The sequence below is a fragment of the Perna viridis genome, chromosome 3 (genome assembly GCF_037379345.1).
Source record: "Perna viridis isolate PV_CMFRI_1.1 ecotype Kerala chromosome 3, ASM3737934v1, whole genome shotgun sequence".
Lineage (NCBI taxonomy): Eukaryota > Metazoa > Mollusca > Bivalvia > Mytilida > Mytilidae > Perna > Perna viridis.
In genome coordinates, this window is record NC_142447.1 from 6,031,060 (window position 1) to 6,055,845 (window position 24,786).

The window sequence follows — 24,786 nt, forward strand, 5'->3', positions numbered from 1 at the left end:
TATTCCTATCCTATAATCCTTACTTCCATGACCCTTCTATCAACCCCATAAATATACCTACATGCTAGATCAGAATTCATGAAATGTACTATTTATAGAACTTGAGAGACATCACAAATGTCAGAGAAACATACATGTCTGTAAACATGTTATCAGGAAAAGAGGTAAACAAAATATGATGCAATCTGTTTTGGCATGAAAGAAAAGAGTGGACACTCCAACATTTGTTCAAAGGTCATATGTCACAAGATATATGGTCAAATAGTATTAGATAATCATTGTCCTTGAAAAAAGGGGGAGGGTATTGGTAATCCTAGTACATATGCACTCATACAAAATATTCAAGACAGTTAATTGTAGGAAACACATTTGAACTGATAACTTAAACTGGGGATATTTTTATCAATTTCAAGATATTTAGAAGTTAAGAATGCATCTTTTTTTCTGTATCACAGAAATTTCGTAACTTTTTACGAGAAATGATTTTTATACCTGTGATATTGAGAAAAAGCCCACAGCTTTCCTTCCATAATATAAGTCCTAATTATTGTTACTACTTTCATACATTGGTTTACTTGTTGAACTAATTAAATAATTAATTAAAATATGAAGCACACTGTTCACCATACAAAATATAAATCGGAAATAGACTGACAAAGCAAGAAAATGTGACGACTATCTTTTTCAAAGATAGTAGTACTTGTTCAAACTGACCTCAAATAGACCAACTGAATTGAAACTTGGAAAAGTGCAGGACTCACCACCTGAACAGGAACTAAGCCTCCATTTTTATACCTCAGTTTATCTAGATTTACAATTTGGTTTTTTTTTCAGGATTTAATGATATAAATAAATACTCTACAAAGTACTTTTAAATTAAATATTGACATGTAAAATAAGAAAAAAATCTGATGTTATTTCCTTCTTAAAATGTTTCATTTTACTCAATATAGCTTCTTTGTCATGACCTTAATTTTGTAACCTCCATGTCATGCTGACTTACTTTAAGAAATCTAAGGTGTTTTTTATTCATGAAAGGGGAAAGCAGAGCTTTTCCTATGAAAATCAAAAAAGCACAATGGCCTCCGAGATATAATAGTATATTTGTTCTAATTTAAACAATAAGTTTATAGGCTATTCAAAGTAGATAGTAGTCAGTCCACACTAAAAATTGAAGTGCTGTAAAGCAGAACCCAAAAGATGTCTTTTTTCCAATTTAACTCAAATCTAGTGGATACTGGTTTATGCTAGACAAATGAAGGACTTTGGATTCAAAGAAAACAAAAGCAGTAAACAATATGTGGAAATACATCTCTAACCATTAACAAATATCTCAAATGTTTCTATAACATTTATTCAGATGCTTTTCCCTTGGTTACCATTGTAATGTCTCTGGACCCAAGTTGACCTTAAAATAAATTAACTTCCAGAACAGAAGTGAATGTGAAAGTTGTCTATAATGGCCAAAAAAAGAACAGCAGCACTAAAGGTTCACAATCTGAGGTAAGCATGGAGGTGTGAAAGCATCACCAGCCAAATGAAGTTGGAAAATTTGGAAATCTGATATAATATTTATTTATAATTTTATAGGGGCATACTTTGAATGCTTAAGTTGATTTTGTTATTTTTTTTATTTGACCCCCAAAAATTTGAAATAGGTAGAGATAAACAAATCAGACAGAGACACATGACAGAATATGTCCTACATGTAGTCAACAAACAAATTAAATATATTGTTGTTTATCAAAATTTACCCTTGAATAAACTAATCTTCAGACATGCTTATCAGAAATCATTCATAAATAGTGTGAACAGTACTGCTTTCTTCCAGCCTTAATGAACACAATGGGTCTAATTTTCTGAATTTAAGCCTATATTAAAAATAAATGTTAGCCATTCCAAAACCTACTCATAAAAGGCTCCTACTACAAAAATATTGGTTTCTAAGTTTTCCCCCCTGTCATATAAATTTCCAGTTTGTATGATTATAATATGTTTTAGATGTTTACCAATCCAGTTAGGGAACATTAAACAAACATATTATAATGGTTGGCCTTGTGTAAACAGTTTCATAGGTTTACATAGGTGACCTAAACTGAGATATAGTTTGCTTGTCATGCAGTTTTTGCTCTTTTATAACTCATTTATAAAAACAGAATAACATGTTAGGTAAAAGAAACAATTTGAAACCATTAATTATGGTGACAACTGCAAATAAAAGATTAAAAAATAATGTTATTGTCACCAACATAATGAAAATAATCTATCTTTAATACATGTAGGTAATTTTCCATCCAAATTGTGGTTCAGATATTAGATAATGTGAAAATGTAAAAGTTTCTAAGTACCAGTATACTTTGCAGCACACACACCCTCCCAAAAAAAAAGAAAAAAAAAGATTGTAAATGTACAAATATTTGCATCTGTTGAAATCCATTTTTTCTTTTTTTTTTTTTTGGTGTTCTAATTTTTACATTTTGTATGCAGTTGTGGTTTAGATGACCATAAAAAAATCTGGTTTAGTAGTATACATATGTCATAAACCTACTGTAATAAAATTGCAAAATCCGACATAAGATATTAAATTCTTGTTGTAGAAAATGTGGGGAAATCATGATAAGGGCTGGTACTTTGTTATTTGAACTCTTTATTTCGATATTTATAGAATCTAACAGACTTGATTCAAGCAAGTAGGCTAATAAAACTCAAATAAATTCTGAAGGTACAGCTAGCCTAAATCCACCTGCGTTTATATCATTGTGTGTAACAAAAGATGAAAAAAAAAAGAAAACTTTGAAAAAGTTCTCCTGACTGTACCATATAAACAAGGATGGGACCCAGGATGGATTACCTAACTATACCCCTTTCACATTACCAAACCTGTATAGAAACTGAATGGTTTTTTTTTGTAAATCTGGAAACCTGATTCAGTATCCTAGGCGGCCTTACAGTTTGTCTAGACTCAAAGTACTTTACAAAAACAGGAAGAAGTGACTTTGTATTTCAGGGAGACAATAAGGAGAAGTGGGTCATGGAGTAGTAAAGAGAATTTCTTACATGCAAATGATAAACTTCAATTAAGATTGCTATTATTATAAATGTGAAAATGATTTTGGCTTAATAAGATGTCAATTCACTTTCAAATGAAACTATTACTTAAATACTTTCATCCATATTATGATGCATTCACAGGAAGAATGACAATTCAAAAAGGGGGGTTTCGAGGATGATCTGCCATGTGATATTTTAAAATAAGACAACTTTTCTCACACAATCCCAGAAATAAATTACATTTTTTATTTGAAAACCTGTCTAGGAGAAAAAAATTCCATGGTTGGTGAAGGAGAAGTTAAATTTATGAGACATGTGAACACACAGACAGATGAACAGGGTGATTTTTATTTCAAATATAGTAGGCTGCAAAAAAAAAACCTACCACCTTGACTTTTGTCCCATGACCTTTAATTTACAATAAAAGGGTTTAATATGCATCATATGAAGGATTGCATTTATTGTTAAGTTTGGTCAATACCTGTTGAATGGTGTTGATGCTAATTGACCAGACAGAAAGTAGGCCAATTTTATCTAAGAAATATTATCATTTTATTAAGATTAAAATACTCTATATTTCAACTTTATCTTTTCATTTATTTATTCATTCATAGTCAATTTACTTGCTGTAATACAACAAAAATCTTAATTTTTGGTATTCTGGAAACATTCTCTAATGCTCAAATTTGCTTTTTTTTTTTATTTGTGTGTGTATTTCTAGTATAGAGTCACATTTTCATTACGCGAATCGATTATTACTGAAATTTCCTACAGTTGAATTGTGATAATTCGTATGTGTACTTCGTCGTTATAAAAACAACCTTCACCTTCTGAGGATAAAAGTGGGTGTGTATCAGACACACAGCTATTTTTAACCAATCAATGCGCTCGGTTTGCAAAATTGTCGGGCAAATAATTTAACCCATTTATATCAGTAAAATATGTTTTTTCTTGTCAACAAAATGATTTGTTAAGAAAACAATTACAACAAATTCATAAAAATGAGTATTTTGTCATAAAAGAAATGACATAGTCATATTAGGGCAGAAAACATGTTTAACAGAAATTCTCAACTTACTATCTGTTTAGCAGCAAATATTTGACATAAATGGACGAAATTAAGTTTTGGATTGAAAATAAACTAATAATGTCGTAAAATTGGTTATCACAAGTTTTCAAGCATAGCGACGACCGAATTATTTAAAGAACACGATCCAACAACATCGTCTTCCTCTTTGAGTAAAAACTATCAACACTATATTCACAGGTTTTTTTTCACAGAAAAAAAGGATAAATAAATCAATTTTGTATTTCAATTAATGTAGAATATGTTGCCATAAATGAATTGGTAACAATGTTTTCCACACAATTTCACGGAAGACTACCAGTGACCTAAAAAAAAATAGTCAAACAATTGTTTTCTAAAAACGCAGAAGTTTTTAGACATATCATAAGTATCCTTCTTACCTTTTCATATTTAGATATTTTGTCTGGATTCGCAGGCATCACAGAATTTTGTAGTTTAATCCCGTTTACTCCAATGTACAGGACAATTTGCGGGAGATCTAGAACAACACACAGCTATGAAGGACTATTATGATGACCTATTTCTGCCTCATGAATATGTATGCAATACGTCAGAGCTTCTATAAAGTAAACAACGACGGATATTGCTCGGGTATTAGCGAAGAAATAGCAATTTATTTTAATCAATGTTCTTTTAAGGTGACATTAGAAGGTTAATGGGTGGACTTGTACTTAATATACCAAAAGCAAAAACAAAACATCTATTCGGCAATATTAAAACCGTTTAAGGTCCGTCAGCTGTTGCTTTTTTTTTCTTCTCTCAAGTAAGTGGTAGCGCTGGTTCCAAAACAACTGAAATAGTCAATGTTTTCAAATTTTGATCGTGCAACAATTAAAGATTCTTTACCAGGTAGAGTTGTTTCAATTATTTCCCATATCTGGAGATGATATTAAAACCTTGAACGTTATTGAGAATGCTTAAATATATGAATTTTGCTGTCGAGAGTTAGAAAATTATTTTGATTAAGGCTTGACTGGTGAAAAATTTGTTAAAAAAGGAAAACATTAAACGAGGAGAATTTTACTATCGCTCAGTGTTTGCAAGTGACGCACAAGTTAAATGAGAGAAAGCTTGATATAGTTAAACATGCAGCATAAGGATCATTATAATGATTCGTTGTTGATGTTGTCGGTGTTGCTTTTTTACATAAATATCTAGCATACATGTAATAATGCATGCTGTTTCTGACTATCGTTAAAAGTCTCTTCCAGTAAGCTCTACTATAGCTTAAAATTGCGTATCACTGTCATCTTTTGTCCCAACTTTCAGTATGAGATTAGTTTAGAAAAATAAAAATTATATTGATCGGACATGGAATTTTACCAGAAGGGCCCGGGGAAGGGAGTGTTTCCCGAGCTTCCAGCATCTATTCGCGGAGTGAGTAGGTCTAATGCTCAATAGGCATGATGATACAGCTCATTTCCTGGTGTATATTGTAAGGTTCTTGAACCTCTAATAACCGTATGTAACCGTTCCATTTTGTTTTGTTTTCTTCACAACCTTGCTGGAAAACGACGCTTAAAGTGCATGAAGTCTGAGAACAATTAGTGGAAGTAAAGTGATGATATGCAACGAAGATGTAGGTGCCAAATCGACTTTTTTGAAATACTGGCGCGCGTAGGCAGTGTTGAGTATAAATTACTTGTACGGGTCCAAAAAAAAATGGAAAAAAGGGGTTGGGGTTTCTAGGCTATAATTTGCTCATTTGTGTCCAAGTTTAGTGCAAAATTTCAAAAATTTTGCACCAAAAGATGGGGATTCACACCTTCTGAACTACATGCATTGTCATCAGTGTTCAATCTCTAAAAGTTTTGTAACCCTGAGTGATTAGACTAATTTAAGCCACTGTATTTTCTACTCGTTTATCTGCGAATCTAAAACTCAGGTGTGTACCAAATTCATCATTACCAACATCATGAACCCGTGAACCGTTATAGTGTATCCATCTGCATCATGAAACCAGATTTGCTAACCGTGTCATAGTTTTTCTTTCCTCTTCCCTGGATGTTACATTTTATGAGCAATTCGGTGGGTGTTTCTAGTAAAGCAGAGGATGCTTACACCCTACCAGTGCACCTGGTCCAGGCTCCCAACTTTTAGTTACACCCTACCAGTGCACCTGGTCCAGGCTCCCAACTTTTAGTGGAGTCAGACCAACATGTTATTTTGTTGTTTTGTTTTGTTCTTCATGATTTTTAGAAAGACTGCTACTTAAATTTTCTCTGTCTAGTATTTATCCTTGGAATATATTCGTTTGATTACTACTCTTACTGTTAATTAGTACAGGACGGACAGACTATTTGTTAATGTCCCAACTTCGTTAATAAGACATAATACTTCTGTTATATATAAAGGTCTGAAAAATTCCCAACGATGTTAGAACTGTCAAATTTGCGAAGCAAATTTTTGGTTGTTCCCTCCGCGGGACTCGAACTTGTACCGCTGTGACATGTATGGCAACACCGCCTGAACTAAGTCCAGCGCCCTAGACCAATCGGCCAGCTAGGCTATTAGTGGTCTAGGGCGAGTTCGAGTCCCGCGGAGGGAACGACAAAAAAAATTGCTTAGAAAATCATACATTTATCTTTCACTGATATCAACCAAATCAAGAACGACAACTCTTGCAAATTTCCAATTTCATTAACAATCTATATGAATTTTATTTTAAAAGCGCAACAACTAAATGAAAAACTAAGACTGGTTATGTGATCAGTAACTGTTTCTGAACAAGAAATAAAACTAAATTCAGTGGGGCTTTGACATGCATGAATCACCTTCTGTCTGATTTTTAGAAAGACTGCTACTTAAATATGCATATGCATGTCAACGTGAATGCATCTTATGGAAAGGGCAATGACTTGTTATCTATACTAAGATAGACGAGCTATGAATATCTCCTACAAAACATGGCAGTGTATTTAGGTTAAACAGCACGTACATTTATATAAGTATTGCTTGAAGTTTTTTCCTTATCAATCAAAAACATTTGCACTGACCTACTTAAGAAAAATGAATGATAGTCAATGTTCTGGTTGCAAGAAAAGGGGGAGACCGTCACCTTCGGTTTTATTGTTATTGAAATTGCATTCAAACTATTAAAACACCAGACCGCCAATAATATTCCCTGGTAAACATATTAAAAACGAAATCATTGCAAAGAAAGTACATCCAAATCACAGAAAATTGCAACATATGTTTCTCACGTGTTTTCAATCTTCTTTAGTAAGCCTTAAATGCATATTGTTAGGATTAACAAATTAACTTACGAAAAAACTAGTAAATGAAACCGTATGTTGATAACATGTCTTTCTTACGAGTGAATGTATTTTTTTCAATATTTGAAAACGTATGTTTCTATACGATTTTATAGGACCATATTTGCCGGCCCTAGAAATATATTTCTATATACATGTATTTTAAACATATGGAAAAATATGTATCATTTTTTTTTCTTTGCTTAACTGATCGAGAACACCAAACAATTTAAATTTGATAGGTAAAATAATAGTTGAAAGCCAGGAGAAGGGACAAACCGACAGACATGGACTTGAAATAGACGACATTAATTAAAGCAGGCAATTATTTTGCTGTACCTGTGTATAATATTTTGGGCCAGCTGCAGCCTGCCCTGTGGTGTGAGGGTTTCCTCGTGGTTCATTGAAGATCTATGGGTGGCCTTGAGCTGACATTTTTCATCCAAATGAGATTGTTGTCTCTTTGACACACTCACCATACCCATTCCCGCTACAATGGATGAAAAACGGGATTGAGATACGTTGTTTATCAGTTAGAACTCCGCACATTTCAGAAGTTTTTCGTTGCACGGCGTCAGAACATGATACATTTTTATATAGAAATACAGGAAAGTTTAGGTCATCATATAAAGGGAGACCCGAAGCAAGCGTAAGTTTTCATAATAGTAAAAGAGCCAATTACGAAACTATTTTTCAACGTACATGTAAAAACCAATAACAGATTTTAAAAGTCAATAATTAACGAATTTTCAAAATCTGGGACCAATACTGTACTTCTAGACTTATAACAATGTAAAGATACACAACTCTAAAATCAAACTCTTGTCTGGAGTGTTCTGAGCCGATGTCTGTTTTTGTTAAGATTTTAAATGTTGTATTTGAAAGTGGTATTATACCTAGTACATGGGCTGAAGGTTATCTTTGCCCAATCTACAAAAATAAAGGTGATAACGCGGATGTAGATAATTATAGAGATATTACAATATTAAGTTGTTTTGGCAATTTATTTACATGTATACTCAACAATAGATTGTGTTGGGAAAGATGCCACGTTCCTCGCACGTTAAAGAACCCTGCTGTGGTATTCGATAGGAGTAGGAACCTTTGCGCTCCGCCACAGGAGGCTAAATTGCCCGACCTTACCCATCCCCCTTTTTCCAGTGGCAATCAAAATTTGTCGACCCTATTATCCTTGTGACCCATCCTTTTTTTTTTTCATTTCATGTTCATTTTATCATCCATTTCATGTTCATTGTCTGAATATAGCTGAAATATTGCTGCTCGGACGTTAAACCCCAACAAACAAACAAACAATAGATTGTTTAATTACTTAGAAAGTTTAGGATTATTATGTGAGGAACAAGCTGGTTTTAGAAAAAGGGTATATCACTGTAGGTCATATATTCAATCTTAAATGTTTAATAGATTTATATTTATTCCGAAGGAAAAAAGTTGTACTGTGTTTTTATTGATTATCGTAAAGCTTTCGACTCTGTAAATAGAATTATGTTATGGCAAAAATTACTATGTACATCTGTTGATGGCAAAATACTGATTGTTATTCAAAACTTGTATAAGAATGCAAAATCTTGTGTTAGAGAAGGTTATATTTGTTCAGATTTTTTTTTACTTCAAATATTGGAGTTAGACAAGGGGTAAATTTGTCACCCCTTTTGTTTTCTATATTTCTAAATGATTTGGTTGATTTTATGTCATATCCTTACAATGGTCTCACTGATATCAGTAATATTGCACATTTGGTATTTGAAGATTCAGAAATTGAGGTATACTTTAAGTTGTATTTATTGTTTATACGCTGATGACACTGTAATATTAGCCAAATCTGCAGAAGAACTACAATCTTCTCTGAATGCTATGTTTTTATATTGTCAGACTTGGAATTTAAAGATTAATGCTTAGAAAACCAAAGTTGTTGTTTTTTATAAGAGTCGTAATGTTGAAAATATTAGATTTAATCTTAATGGTGAAAGAGTAATCAAGGGAACCAAGGTTATAGCGGTAATCAAAAGAATGTAATCCAGGGACAAAGACCAGACATGGAAAACAGACACACACAACAAAGAACATAAAGTATCTAAAATCATACATACAAAGTAACAAAAGTAAATGAGCAACTCGGACTCCACTAAAAACTGGGAGCATGGACCAGGTGCACCGGTAGGGTAAGCGTCCTCTGCTTTTCTAGAAACACCCGCCGAGTTGCTCATAAAAAGTCAAGTCCAGGATAGACAAACGAGGAAAGGTAAACTATGACCCGTTGAATAAATCAGTTTTCATGGTGCTGATGGATACATCATAACGATCCACGAGTTCATGATGACGACCATAAAACTTCTGTAGTGATGACTTCAATCTTGTAACAACATAACCCTGTTCCAGAAGCCTATTTGTTAGACTTCTAGCGCGATACAAAAAGTCTGCGTAGTTTCGGCAAGCTCTGGCATAACGTATGAGTTGTGATATGAAAACTCCATACGTAGGAGCCGAAGGAATGTTGTCACAGACGAAAGGAAAGTTGACAATTCTGAATGAAAAGTCATCACGTTTGTCGTAAAGTTTGGTCAATAGTTTTCCTTTACCATTGATTTCTAAGTGTAGGTCAAGAATTGTCTTTAGTTGATGAATTTCAATATTTAGGTATTCAATTTTCTAGAAAAGGGTGTTTTAAATCTAACGAAGACTGACTTGTACAACAAGCACGGAAAGCTATGTTCTATGTATTACGCAAATCAAGAAAACTATGTTTACCTATAGATATTTTACTACAAATGTTTGACTCAATGATCGCTCCCATTTTGATGTATGGAACAGAAGTGTGGGGATATGATGGTAATAATATTATTGAGAGATTGCATCTTGAATTTTGCAAATATATATTGAAAATTAAAAAAAATGTACACCGACATGCATGATATATGGTGAACTAGGTAGAATACCTATGTATATTCCTATTAGTGCAAGAATGATTGGTTTTTGGGAACGTATTATAAATGGTAAACATGGAGAAATTTCCTATATTTTGTACAATATTTTATACAAATTAGATAAAGAAAATGTGTATCAGTCAAAGTGGTTAAACTGTATAAAAGATATTTTAATTAAGACTGGTAATATTCAGATTTGGAATGATCAGAATGTAGATGTAAATTTGCATTTATCCAAAAAGGTTAAACAGTCATTATTTGACACTTTTGTTGAAAACTGGAAAAATCAAGCATCTAATTCCCCTAAATTTTCTAATTATAGGTTGTACAAGACAACTTTTGGTTTTGAAAATTATTTGACTGTATTACCACGAGATTTATTGTATAACTTTTGTCGACTCAGATGTAGTAGTCATAAATTGCCAATTGAAACTGGCAGGTTCTTAGCCATTGATAGATCTGAATGAATATGTAATCTTTGTAGCAGACAAGAATTAGGTGATGAATTTCATTTTCTGTTCAGTTGTACTTATTTTATTCAAGAAAGATGTAGATTCTTGCCAAAATACATAACTGACAGTCCAAATACTATTGGCTATAGGGAATTAATGAATTGTGAAGATAAGTTTACTATAATAGGCCTTGCCAAATTTATTAAGATAGTGATGTCTTTATTCAAATGATATTACCTTCCTGTTGTGTTCATTCATTATGTTCAACATTGTTCATAATTGTATATATGTTTATTTTGTACTACTATGCTCCATGTGGAGCCTCTTAGTGAAATAAAAAAGTTTCAAAGTTTCAAAGTTTTGAGTGATTAACAAGGTTGATCTGTTGACTACCATCACACTTCCTAGTGCATAGTCCCTTTGTATACCTTGCACAGGGATAACCACATACAAACACTAACATTAAACAACTCTAAGTAAACACTATTCTATAATATTTTCGTTTAATTATATTTTAAATATTTTTTTATTTGTTTGTCAAACTTTGTCACAAAAAAGTATGTTATATCTACATTGCAAAAAATGCCACATTTTTCATATTGACCATCAATATATATATATATATATATATATATATATATATATATACCAAATTTTTGGTCGTTCTCTCTACGAGACTCGCACCGCTGTGACATCTGTGGCAACACCGCCTGCACAATGTTCAGCACCCTAGACCACTTGGCCAGCTTACATCACCAAAAGATGGTAAAATTTACATTGAATATTTCGGATGACTGATATCCTTCGTCAGCATAAAACTGATAAAGTTCAAGATCAAAACAGATTCAGAAGCTAAATCACGTACGCTGTGGGTGATTGTACCTTTGATACCTGAATGAAAATAACAAAGGGGGTCTTTTTATCAAAATTAAAAATAAAACTTAACTGTGGAAAACAATTTAAAAAAGTAAAAATATAGTAGTACGGCGTATTGATGTATAACGTGTAGTTCTGTACCAGCCTTAGACCAAGACCTAAAACTGGATGATTTTTTTGTTCTTTTATTCCATTTGGAGAAGTTGTTTGTATTTTTTTTATCCAAAAGCTTTCCCGAGACACTCTTTTACATTTTGACCATTTTTTATTATGTTCTATGATCGTAACAACAATGTTGTGGAGATCTTCCTGGGTGTGTCCGGTGGATCTAAGATGGCGACTTAGAGAGAGGTCTGGTTTGCATTTGTAGTCACTGCAATGACCATTCATACGCCTGTTGAAAGGTTGTTCGGTTTCGCCAACGTACTGCATACCACATCGGCACTGGAGAAGCTATTTTGGTATTTTCGGTTTTGCAAGTCACGTCGCAAAAAATGGCAAATTCCTTTCCAGTGCAGTAGCTTTTAAACGTTTTGGTGTGCAGTATCTGGGTATAGGTCTTACATCTTTTATCTCAACACGGTCGACACTGACCCGTTGTATTTGGTTTGGGCTGAGATGAAATTTCTGGGCATCTCTTAGGCACCTAGGTCTACGGAATGCCACCACCGGGGCCTCAGGAAAGAGCTTGGAGAGCTTAGGATGTTTTTGAATGTCTTCCCATTTTGAATACAGTAGCTGCGGGAGTTTCCCAAAGGCTGGATGGTATGTAAGCACAAAAGGAACCCTTTGTTCTCTTTCTTGGGTTTGTACTCGAGGAGATCTTTACTGCTGACGTTAGCACGTTCAAATCCCCGATCTATATCTGTTGATTTATAGCCACGCGATAACAAATGACCACGGAGTTCATCTAGACGTTTGTTGGTGGTATCGTCAGATGAGCAAATGCGCCGAATTCGAAGTGCCTGGCTGTATATGGTATGCTTTTAGTACAATGTTTTGGATGACAACTATTGGGAGATAAGTATTGGCGACTATCAGTTGGTTTGCGGTGAATATCCTTTAACATTTCCCCGTCTCTTACAAACGTAGTAGTATCCAAAAATGTGATTTCAGTGTCAGAAATTTCATAGGTGAATTTGATTGATGGATGAACATTGTTGGCATGTGTGATAAAATTGTCTAAATTTTGTTTCGACTCCGTCCATTTCATGTCAACATCATCGATGAATCGAAACCAAGAGAGGGGTTTCGATAAAGATGTTGAAATTATTTGGTTTTACAAAAATGGCTCCTTCGTATGCTAAAATCTTCATGGGGAAATTAGAAAACCAAATAATTTCAACATCTTCATCGAAATTCATACATTAAAACATGGTCATATGCAGCCTCATTTTAGCATATGGAACTATAAATGGGTAATATATAAAGTCAATTATCCTTAATCTGATATGAACGTGATGGTTATTCATTAAGTAACTTATATATGAAGATGTATTCTGTCATATGACTATTATATATAGTCTTTATCGGAAATTTTGATTTGAATCAATTCAATTCAATTCAATTCAATTGATTTGATTGTATTTGATTTGATTCGATTTTGAAAAAATTAGGATATTCGTCGAGTCTTAAACAACAGTTCGTTATTATTTTTGACGAAGGGTCAATTTACAAATCAATAATGAATTTCAAAAGTCAATTCCAAGTGGGATTTTAACTGGTTATCATGCTTGTCTGACCTGTGACGAAAATCGAACTACCTTTCTACGTTTTTACATTCTTTAAAGTATCGCACTTGTGTCACTATTGTTGACATTTTTTTGTCCTTGAGTCCTAAATTATTTTTAATGCATACTAAATTTCTTAATAAATAAGACGGATAGATATGAGACAGAATAAACATTTTGATCCACTGGATGTAAATGCCTTGTGTAGATGGGTGTGTCCTATTCATCCGGAGGAGGTATGTAGTTTTTTTTCTAACTTAAAAGTCAAAAATACACTTTTTACCTAGTTTTTACAGCCTTAAAATGACGCAATAACTAGTAGTCGACGATAGTAAAATGATTTTAAGAGGCTGTCCGTGTATAAACTAGCCAGATATTGTGATCAATATGGGCGGCACAAGGTAAGTTTTTTTCCCACCATTGTTTTGTTCCAATGTTAAACTCATTGTGACCGTCAGGAAGAACAGGATTTGTTTTTGTTTTAAAAGTTTCCTAACAAATTAACTGATTTATGAACAGACCAAAGAAGAGTTATTTCCCGTTATTTTCGATTATTTTGTAATGCCTTTTATGTAATTTATTTTCATTCTTACCACCTCAGTAAATTACAAAACAATATCCATGTTTGAGAAAATGTATGAAAATAATTTTAAAACAAAATTTGGCGTGTTCCACCTACTGCTTGGGTCTTCTATTGACACCCTTTTAAATTCTATTGCATCCTTAAAAATGTGATTGTTGAAATAATATTTTATACACTGTCCTGGTAACGATTTAATTGACAGTAAATATTGTTAGTTCGACATTTTTTTTATATTTGAAGCAAAAAGACATTACGAGTTGACGTAATGGAAGTTTCCAATGATCAGAAGCGGATCCAAAGATTCTCTTAAGAGGGGACCCCAAAAACCTCATTTTTCTAACATTCTTTCGAAAATTTCCAAGCAAAGCCAGTGATGCAGAGATAAAAAAAACTGGTCTTTTCAAATAGAGAAAATATCTTTGAGTGATATTACATTGTCAGATCGGTGGGGTTTTGCCTGATTCTTACCAACACCTACACTTAAGTAATTTAAAAAAAAAAAAATAAAATGTTTATAATACCAAAATACGTTCCGTTGTGATGCGTTTATGTGTAGGGTGTTTCGGCATTTTACTGAATTCTGATCTTGACAAGTAAAAGTTAAAAAAAAAAATTTGTCCAGGATATTGACGGTGAAACAAAAATTGTACTAGTTTTGTGACATAGATGGTCTTGGCAGTATCTTTCATGGACGTTCGTCTTCTACTGTATTGGGTTTGTTCAATCTGTTTTTTTCCCAGGTTGAAAATGTTGTCAAACCATTCATTCTTTCCGATGCCGAATACCAGAATCTTATGGGAGTTATGATGGATAACTTCGAGCGAGGACTTGGGAAGGAAACACATGCCAAGGCCGACATAAAAATGATTCCAATATATGTAAGAGCAGTTCCTGATGGAACACGTAGGTATAACAAAAGTTTTTTTATAACATACGAATGAAAGAGCGAACGAACAAACAGACTGGCGCCATGATCACTCTATTACTTTAAGCGAAGGGTATAATATATGTTAATAAATATGTAAGTTCATATTGGCCCTGTTATAGGTTTGAGGTCTGTCATATTGGTCGAGACGGTCGTTTTATTACCGAGGCATCGCCGAGGGCCAATACGGCTGTCGAGACCAATATGATTGACCGAAACCTATTGACAGATATTTATTGACAATTTTATAAACCAACTCAACTAGATGATTTGTAGAACAGTTGTTTTAGTATTTTACCAAGAACATGTAGGTTTATTTGTATATTCAGTCTTAAATATCCTTTTTGTATAAAATGGAAGATTTTTGCGTTTCTGCAACTTTTAGTCCTTGTGATCAAAGTTCATTAAATCCAATCCTAACTCAAAATGGCGGTATCAAACGACCGGAAGTTATGATGCCGTATTGGCCCTGATTAGATCCATATTGGCCCTCTTTTTTTATATTGACCCCGTATAGATGCCCGGTTTAAATTCATATCGTTAATTGGTCCGTTTTTGACATATTTTAACGTATTTCGGGTAGTTGGTTAATAATGTGTTTATATAGTGAATATCTGCATACACGTCTACATACCTCATGACGATTTCCTTAGTTTCTATTTACTTTTAAGTACAAGTTCACGCAAAATTCGGACACTGTCAATGGTAAAGTGATTCCTGGAGTAGAAAAACCCACCAAACAAACGATACTTTTTCAATCTACATATGTTATTCTTTCACATAACGATAATCATTTTTGCCTTGAGATCTTTACTTTTTAGAAAATTATACATTCATCTCCCACTAAAATCAACCAAATGAAACCAAATCAGGAACGACAACTGTTGCAAAGTGCCAATACCATGTACAATCTATGATAAATTGTATCTCAAAAGCGCACTTTGTATTTCAATATGGTCTGAAATTATCTTTGTTTTCAGAACAAGGGCAATACTTAACCTTGAATCTTGGAGGAACAGATTTTAGAATGCTATTGATTTCATTGGACGGTAAGGAGGTCAACATGGAGAGTAAAATCTACACAATACCTCAGAGCATCATGACTGGAAGTGGAGAGCAATTACGTATCAGAGGTGGTTAGGGAATGGGTTTGGGTTTAGATTTTACTACAGACCATCATGCCATCATTATAACTGGCAGTGAGGATCAAGTACGTAGCAAGGTGAGATTGGTATGTGGGATCAACTTGACCCATAAACCTTCACGACTGATAGTCGGGGCAAGTAGCAGAGGCGTAGCACCAAAGTCCCTATTGGTATGGCGGAAAGGATGCTTGAAATTATTTTGATTAGTTACTGAGTAAAATGCCATATTTTTAAAATTTTTTATCAGAAGTTTTGGAAGGGCATGTCGTACCAACGATAATTATTGGTGCGGCACCAGCCGTATACCTGCCGTAACTGCATGCCGCTACGCCAGCGGTAGATAACTAGTGAATTGGTACGGTAAAGGTATCAATTACCGCAACCCATAATGTTTAAATAGTTGTTTAACCCTAATACAATTCCATAGTATACATAGCACATGTCCAAAATCAGGAATTTCTGGCCTCTGTATGTATTGTCGTTTTCAATTTCAGTTTACTTTAATGTTGCTGGAGAAAATGGGGCAACTGTTTCGCTGTACCTGTGTATAATGTTGTTTTGGGCATGCTGCATTCTGCCCTGTGATGTGAGGGTTTCTTCTTCATTCATTGAGGACCCATGGGTGGCCTTGAGACGTTTTTCATCCCAATGGGATTTTGTCTCTTTGACATATTCACCATACCTATCCTCGTTATATCATAATTCAAACCATTGATCTTTGAAGTGGATGACTGAAAGGGGTATACAGTAAAACCTGTCTAAACCGAACCATTCTAAAAAAGAAGTCCTTAAAGGGTGTGTTAAGACATTTTTCACTGTAGATGTGACTTGAAAGTGGACTGCATACCACCATAACATGGCCCATTTAGATAGACTAGCCTGACAAGTAAATGATTCCTCTAACCGAATCACATGTTTTTGGCATTTATAACGTCAATTGCCTTTTTTTCTTTTATACATTTATTTGACCATATAGCGGAATGTTTATTCAGATTAATGAAAGACCACAATTTAATGGAAGAAAAACTCACTCTCGGATTCACCTACTCTTTTCCGTGTGAACAGACCAGTTTGAATTAAGCAATCCTCACACGCTGGACCAAAGGATTTAAATGTACCGGTGTAAAAGGACATGACATCGTGGAAATGCTACACGAGGTTTTTAAAAGGAGAGATGTTAGTGCTGGCGGAAAGTACATTGCCAATAATATTTTGAATCAATTTTACATGTATAACCCAGAGTATAAGCATTGTCTATCATTGGATTCAAACTAGTACTGCAAATCGCACCAGTGAATGTAATTCCAAATGTGATCCTAAAGATAGATTAACTTGCTGTGTTTTGATTTTAACGACCGGCATCTAAATGAGTAAAAACTGCGCCCCTTTTTTTTGACGATAGATTCCTAAAATTTAAAATTAAAATTTAGAAGTTTAATTGACCGATTAATTCTGAACGATGGAGGCAGACATATTTATATAATTTCTGCATCTTGATATATTCCATACAATCCTTGCTTCAATTATTCTGTTACATCTCATTTAATAAGACACATACCGATACACAGTTGTATGTGATTTATCCAAACTGTTGTGATATAACTACTATAGATAAACTGAATTTCTTCTTTTTAGATATGCAATGTGGAATGCTTAGCTGTGATAAACGATACCAATGGTGCCCTTATGTCATGCGCACATGATGATCAAAACTGTGCAATTGGTTTAATTCTAGGTATGAGTATTCCTCACACTTTCTATCGGGTGTTTGTAGAAAAGTAGAGCACGCTTACCCTACCGGTGCATCTGGTCCATGCTACCTGTTTTTAGCGGAGTCCGAGTTGCTCATTTACTTTTGTTACTTTGTATGTATTATTTTAGTTATTTTATGTTCTTTGTTGTGTTTCTCTGTTTTCCATGTCCAGTCTTTGTCCCTAGATATACATTCTTTTGATTTCCGCTAGAATCTTTGTTCCCTTAAATACTCTTTCTCACAGTTAAACCATACAATTTGAGACAGATAATTTTTCGGTTAACTTTGAATCTCAATTACCGGGTTGACACATTTATATAAGTAAAGTACTAGTATTTTAAGCTTAAAGTTCTAAAATTAACGATTTCTTAAGTGCAATTATGATATTGAACTCTCCACAATTGTAGAAAAACATCAAGTAATTGTAGTTTAATATCTAGGAAAGAGTCAGTTAATGGATTTGGTAACAGCTTTCGCCTCCTCGTTTACTAACTTACGTCACATGAAGTATTTGTTTATAATCATATTGTAGTCTTTCCTTTATGGATTTTCCCCAGTTTTTTAGTTCACTCTAAAGGAAAATTATAAAAATTAACTGTCTTTTCCAAATAAAAAACAAGGAAATATTTTTTTCAAGTAGGGTTTCTATTCTTATTGTTGTTGTTTTTGTTTAATGCGTACTTTCATTGATATACCATTCTGAATGTGTTTGTTGTGTGGTAATAGAGAATTGTGTAATGGAAAAAACAACAAAACAATTTCGTGATGAGAGATTGTTGTGGATTTGGTGAATGGATGATGGGAGGATAGGAGAATAGGAAATTTTAGTTTAGAATTTAGAGTAACGAAAAGAATGAGATTACATAATGGGATATGGAAACTAAAGATGGTAGTGTTTTATGATTTAGATTAGTGGGCGGGAAAACAGAATCGTCGGAAAAGAAAAGAGAATAGTTAATACATTGTAAAAGGATGGGAGATTTAAGAAAAAGGGGCATGATAATGGTGATATTTGGGAGGGAAAAATGAGGCATGATGGAATTTGAGATTGGAGAATGGTGAGAATGTAGAATGGTGGGGTAGGAGGATTAGGATATGATGAGATGTGAGGTTGGTGAAAAGGAGGATGGTGAGATTAGAAGATTTGGTAACGATTGAACGTGAGATTAACGAATGAAGAATGGTGGAATAGGAGGATTTGATTAAGATTTGATGTGAGATTGCGAAATGGAAAATGGAAGACCTTAAATTGATGGGATTGAATAATGGACAGGAGGGATACAAAAATAGACAATGGTGGGATAAGAAAAGAAGTGATTGGGATTGAAATATGAAAAATGATGGGATAGGAGGAATTGAATGTGGGATTGAAGATTGGAGACTGGATGGATTTATGAATAAAGAATGGTGGGATTGGAGGACTGGGTAACGATTGGACGTTAGATTGAAGACTGTAGAATGTTTGGATATGAGGATTTGATGACGATTTGACGGGAATTTGAGGAATGAAGAATGGTGGCAAAGGAGGATTTGGTAACGATTGGACGTGGGATTGAAGACTAGAATGGTTGAATAGGAGGATTTGGTAACGACGAAGACTGTAGAATGATGCATTTTTTAGATGGAGAATGATGGGATTGGAGGATAGGGTAACGATTGGATGTGAGATTAAGCAATGGAGACTGGAGGGGTTGAAGAACAGATATCGGTTGGATTGGAGAATGGGGAATGATGGGATTTGGAAAATGGACAATGATGGGATAAGATCATTGGGTAGTATTTGGACGTGGGATTGAAGTTTGTAAATAATGGAAAATGAGGATTGGGTAACTATTAGACGTGGGATTGGAGGTTAGAGAATGGTTGGATTGATGAATGAAGAATGGTGGGATTGGAGGATTGGGTAACGATTGGACGTGGAATTGAAGATTGGACAATGATGGGACTGATGAATGATGAATGGTGGGATAAGAGACTTTGGTAACGATTGGAAGTTGGATTGAAGAATGGAGAATGGTGTGTTAGGAGGTTTTGGGTAACGATTGAATATGGGATTGAAGAATGAAGAATGATGCGAAAAGAGAATTTAGTAAAATTGAACGTAGGATTGAAGAATGGAGACTGTTGAGATTGGTAGATAGAGGATTGTGGTACTGAAAAATGGATTGAAGAATGGACAATGATTGGATATGAGGTTTGAGTAGTGATTGGACTTGGGATTGAAGAATGGTGAGATAGGAGGATCAGGTAACGATAATAAGTTGGATGGGATAATTGTGAAATGATGTGATGATTTGAAGCGTGATGAGAACATTGTTTAAAGATCGGATATAGAATAGGATAATTTGGAAATGATTGTAAATTGGTTAATATGGAACGCCTAAACTGTCTGATGAGATACACATTTGTTTACGTGTTGTCAATTTTATATTACTTGCTGTGGTTTTATAATTACATGTGGTCATTTTGTATTTACGTTATGTAGGAACATCTTTACCCATTTTCCACACTTAAGGCAGAACTTCAGATATCGAAAAAAAAACATACCGGCATGGTCCTATCAGAATTTTAGCTTTTTTTACCAGAGGATTGCCATTTCTGTCGTTATAAACCTTCTTATCGTTCAGTTTTAAGTGTAATTTCATACATGTACATGTTGTATATAGATATTCATCCTTTTGTAATCAACGGTCATTAGGGGTTATAGTCCAGCTTATCTCAGAGTCCAAGTGTAATGCTCATTCTTGCAGGATATACCAACGCCCATCTCTTGCATTTCGTACATTACCTGGTATTGTACATTAATTTGTCAGCTAACCGACAAAGATAGAGGTCGGGTGGGAAGGGATGTTCTTTTAAGTCAAGGTGGTTTGAAATTTAATGTCAAAACGCCTTAATGTAATAAACGATAACATTTCACATAGAATTAACCGAAACAAGATGAAACTCTGAATAGTTCATAACGATTTAAATAAGATTCTGACTAAAAATTTAGACTCAAGTGACATGAAATTTAATATTAACTGACACAAGAATGAAACTAGTATAACCTCGTTTAAGGTAAAAAAGTAATCGAGGGAACCAAGGATATACCGGGAATCAAAAGAATGCAATGCAGGGACAAAGACCAGACATAGAAAACAGACAACCACAACAAAGAACATCCAGTAACTAAAATAATACATACGAAGAAACAGAAGCAAATGAGCAACTGGAACTCCACTAAAAACTGGGAGCATGGGCCAGGTGCACCGGTAGGGTAAGCGTCCTCTGACTCTCTAGAAACAAACGCCTAGTCTCTCATGAAAAGTCAAGTCCGGGCCAGACGAAAGAGGAAAGGAAAACTATGACACGTTGACGACATGACATGACAACTTCGTACATTAGTCAATATGACTTGACTGACCAATAAAGTGTGATTTCCGACTGATCAGCGACCTTCAACTGTTATAGATGTTTTTATATTCACTTGACTTGAATTTCAATGAACACACGGTGGTGGCTTGAAAGAAGCAGGGGTTGCTCACCTTTCTGATTCACATTCAGCCGAGTTCACCTCGGTTTCCAGTAGAGGTTCGTTTTTGGTTTTTATGTATTGTACGTTTTAGTCTTTTAGTGCAGTATTTTTGGTGGTCCCGCTGTGTTCTTGTAAAAGGATTTCCCCTCGTTTACACCTCTTCGTTGCTACTTTTTTCATTTATGTATAGGTATTTTGTTTGATTTTAGGTAATGATAAACACTTGCTGGGGAGCACTAGGAAACGATGGCTGTTTAGATCATGACAGACAGGTCGACAAACATTCGATTAACGCAGGACAACAAATGTAATATCACTATATAACAGTGCAAATTATTGAATTTTCTGCCTGATATTTTATACTCTAAAATAATTCATCGATTGTCAATATACGAACGATCTGTCTGAAAAAATAGAAAACTTGTTCCATATGTTGTGTTGTATTTTAATGTTATTTCCCTGGTTTTATTTTTTATTTATATCATTCCAATCTCTAAGAATGTCGAAATAATGCTCCTCATATGATCATGGACAGCGATTCAGTCTTCTTTTGTTGTTTTAAATATATCATTCTTCATTACTTTGTTGAATACTTGAACATTTTTATCAGTTTTACTGGCATAAAGTGAAAACACTATACTATCTCTGTAATACCGATCTACTGTATTCCGAAAGAAAAACATAGGCTGGATGCGTATATACCTCATGAAAAATCCTTAGAAATCATTCGCCTTAAAGTCAAAGTATTGTGTCTTTACCAAAAGAAAGCATACATGAGCATGCCTTCTATGTATGTTAAATAAAACCTTGAAAATTAAGCTACTGTCTCTTCAACGGATAAAGTGGGAAAAGAAAATCTCATCTTTGAAGTTTTGAGATGATCTCAGGGATGTACATGGGTGAGATTGTGAGGTTTGTGATCGAGAAACTTAGACATGTTGGGATACTGTTCGGTGGTAAAAGCTTCAAAGAATTATCAGAGAGAGGTTGGATTTATGCCAAATATGTATCAGAAATTGAAAGGTATATAAATAATAGACTTAATTTCTTAAGGGGAACTCCCGAAAAAAAAATTTCCTGCTGTACATTTTATACCACCATATAGGGAAACTCGGACCACAATACAACAAGAAACATTCCTTAAGGGTTCGAACAGAAGTATCTATTTGTACTGTTCATATGTCTAAAACTACCCATCTCTCCTTAATTAAGGAACACCAATGGCAAAACAATTACGTGCTTTTAAAAAATACTTAATCAGGCATTTTTTTTTTAAAAATTGTGATGTTTGTACTGTTTTAGATGAAGTAATTTCTAGTTCTTTGTCTTTATAGCGATTCTGATCATAGTAACTTCGATAATACTAAACACGTGTTTGATGACTTGAATATTCCATGTTACCCAGATGAGGACTGTAGCATTGTTCAGTACGTTTGTTCACTAGTCTCCACTAGAGCTACTACTCTAGCCAGTGCAGGTATGGTCACACATAATTCAGAATCGGGACCATGATCCTGGTACATTGGTGGGGTAAACCGTAACACTAACCAAATTACTCAAGTAATGTCCAGTGGAAAATAGGGTGTAAGGAGGTAGACCTGGGGTAAGGGCATAACTCTTGAAATCAGTGATATGTTTGTATCATATTCAATTTCACCTAAGCCTTTCAAGCTTTCATTTGAAACAGAATGAAATCGATCCAAGTGACTGACGCTTACATGAGATTGATATAAAGAGCCTGAATACAAACATTCCAATGATTTGAAAGAGTTGTGTCCCTTACCTTAGGTCTACCTCCTTAAGACACAGGAGCTCGATTCTACTACCTACAAATTTGGCTGCATATTTGATAGTGGAAGCAAGCTCCTGTGCATAAGGGGATAAAAACGGTCGACCTGATCATATATATCCCTATAGTTTTACAAAATGGAAATTCAGCTTGGAAACTAATGAATGGTAAATTTATGACTCGAAAAGTTTACAAGCAAGTCATTGAGTCTCCGGCTTTTCAAAATTTGATTTGATTATAATTACTTAGGCTTCAATTTTAATTAGAAAAAGGAACAGATATTGTGAAATGCAACAAACACCATCGTATAACCTTTTATAAAAATAGTTACTAAAGAGATCACCACAAGGTCTCCAATAAGTGTAAATACTTCAAGTAAGTTTTGAAAGGCCCTGACAACAAAAGTAGTAAAGTCCACGGTAACAGAAAAATGACATTTCTTCAAAATAAACTAAAAATTCAAATATCAACATTAGGACACATTAATGTCCAATATTGTCAAAACTTTACATACATTAGGGTGAAATAATTCATATAAAAGTAATGTAGGTATCATTTTGGTCACTGCAGGTATTGCTGCATTACTGAACAAGATTGGTCGGCCTGAGGTAGCAGTAGGAGTTTATGGTTCCCTGTACAGATTCCACTCTTATTTTCATGATCTCATGGAGGAGAGAGTTAAACAATTAGTCAAACCTGGTGTAAATGTAAGGTTTAGAATATAGTTTATTGGAATATCATAAGAATTTCTTTGTTTTCCATGTGTCGATTTATTCTAAAATTTCTATCAGACTATCTAATTATTAAGAGAGCACATTTTGAGATATGTTTACAACAAAATTGTGGGAAGAGGAATATGGTATATGCATACAGCAATTTTAGCTCACAAGATTTGTAAGTGTTAAGACTTTAGAAAATAAAACTGCAAAAAATTTATTAAATAGAAATAAGTTCATTATCACTGAATATATATTATCAATGTTTAAAATTAGCTTCTTTCTTTTCAAAATGATGAATTTTTAGATCATTTGTGAATAATTTTGATATGAAATTGTGTAATTTTTCAGTTCAAATTGATGTTGTCCCACAATGGTAGTGGAAAGGAGCTGCTATTGTCACTGCTGTTGCCAACCAATTGAAACAAAAGAGAGCAACAAGATAAAAATAGAGAAATAGTTTTTCGAACAATTTTATAGGGAAGATATAAGGTTCTAATACAGACTGAAGCTCAGTCTATTATTAAGATGTAAATCTAAGCATTTGGTTGTCCTAAAAACAGACCACATTTTCATATTTTAATTTCACGTGGATCTAATTTGTGATGATATTGATATAGCAGGATTATTTGTATGTAATAAAAGTAGTTTATTTTAGTACTGTGTGATGCAAATGTTGATACAATTGTTTAAAAACCAAAAAAAATTAATGTCTTGGACACAACCAGATATAGTTTTTATTATTTTCATTTGCCACTATGAGTAAATTTAATGACTAAATATTTTTTTCCATTGCAAGGGGTGTACATGTTTAAAATTAATGTAAGGTACATTGTAGTTTGTTTGTAATTTTTTTATTAAATTATATTTCAGTTTTGTTTAGTTTTGTTCCGTTGTGTTTACAAGCATCTTACCTCTTTGGAGGCAAAATAAAATGAACTGTTGCATTGAAATAGATGACAT

At 33.9% G+C, this 24,786-nt stretch overlaps 1 protein-coding gene and 1 pseudogene across 2 annotated transcripts in view; one reads left to right on the top strand and one right to left on the bottom strand.

Annotated features, from left to right (window-relative positions):
* Positions 1-4,663, bottom strand: part of LOC148620803 (hexokinase-2-like) — a 40,862-nt gene extending 36,199 nt beyond the window's left edge. The window contains exon 1 of the mRNA XM_088574617.1: positions 4,519-4,663. Coding sequence (XP_088430743.1) covers positions 4,519-4,557 — 39 coding nt within the window. The 5' untranslated portion in view covers positions 4,558-4,663. The remainder of the gene's footprint in view (positions 1-4,518) is intronic.
* An 8,574-nt stretch (positions 4,664-13,237) lies between these two features.
* On the top strand, positions 13,238-24,701 carry LOC148620804 (hexokinase-2-like; annotated as a pseudogene). Its single transcript, XR_015920807.1, has 7 exons — positions 13,238-13,631; positions 14,719-14,881; positions 15,884-16,043; positions 22,189-22,341; positions 22,653-22,795; positions 23,678-23,814; positions 24,175-24,701. The product of XR_015920807.1 is annotated as a hexokinase-2-like (transcript).
* The last annotated feature ends 85 nt before the right edge of the window (positions 24,702-24,786 follow it).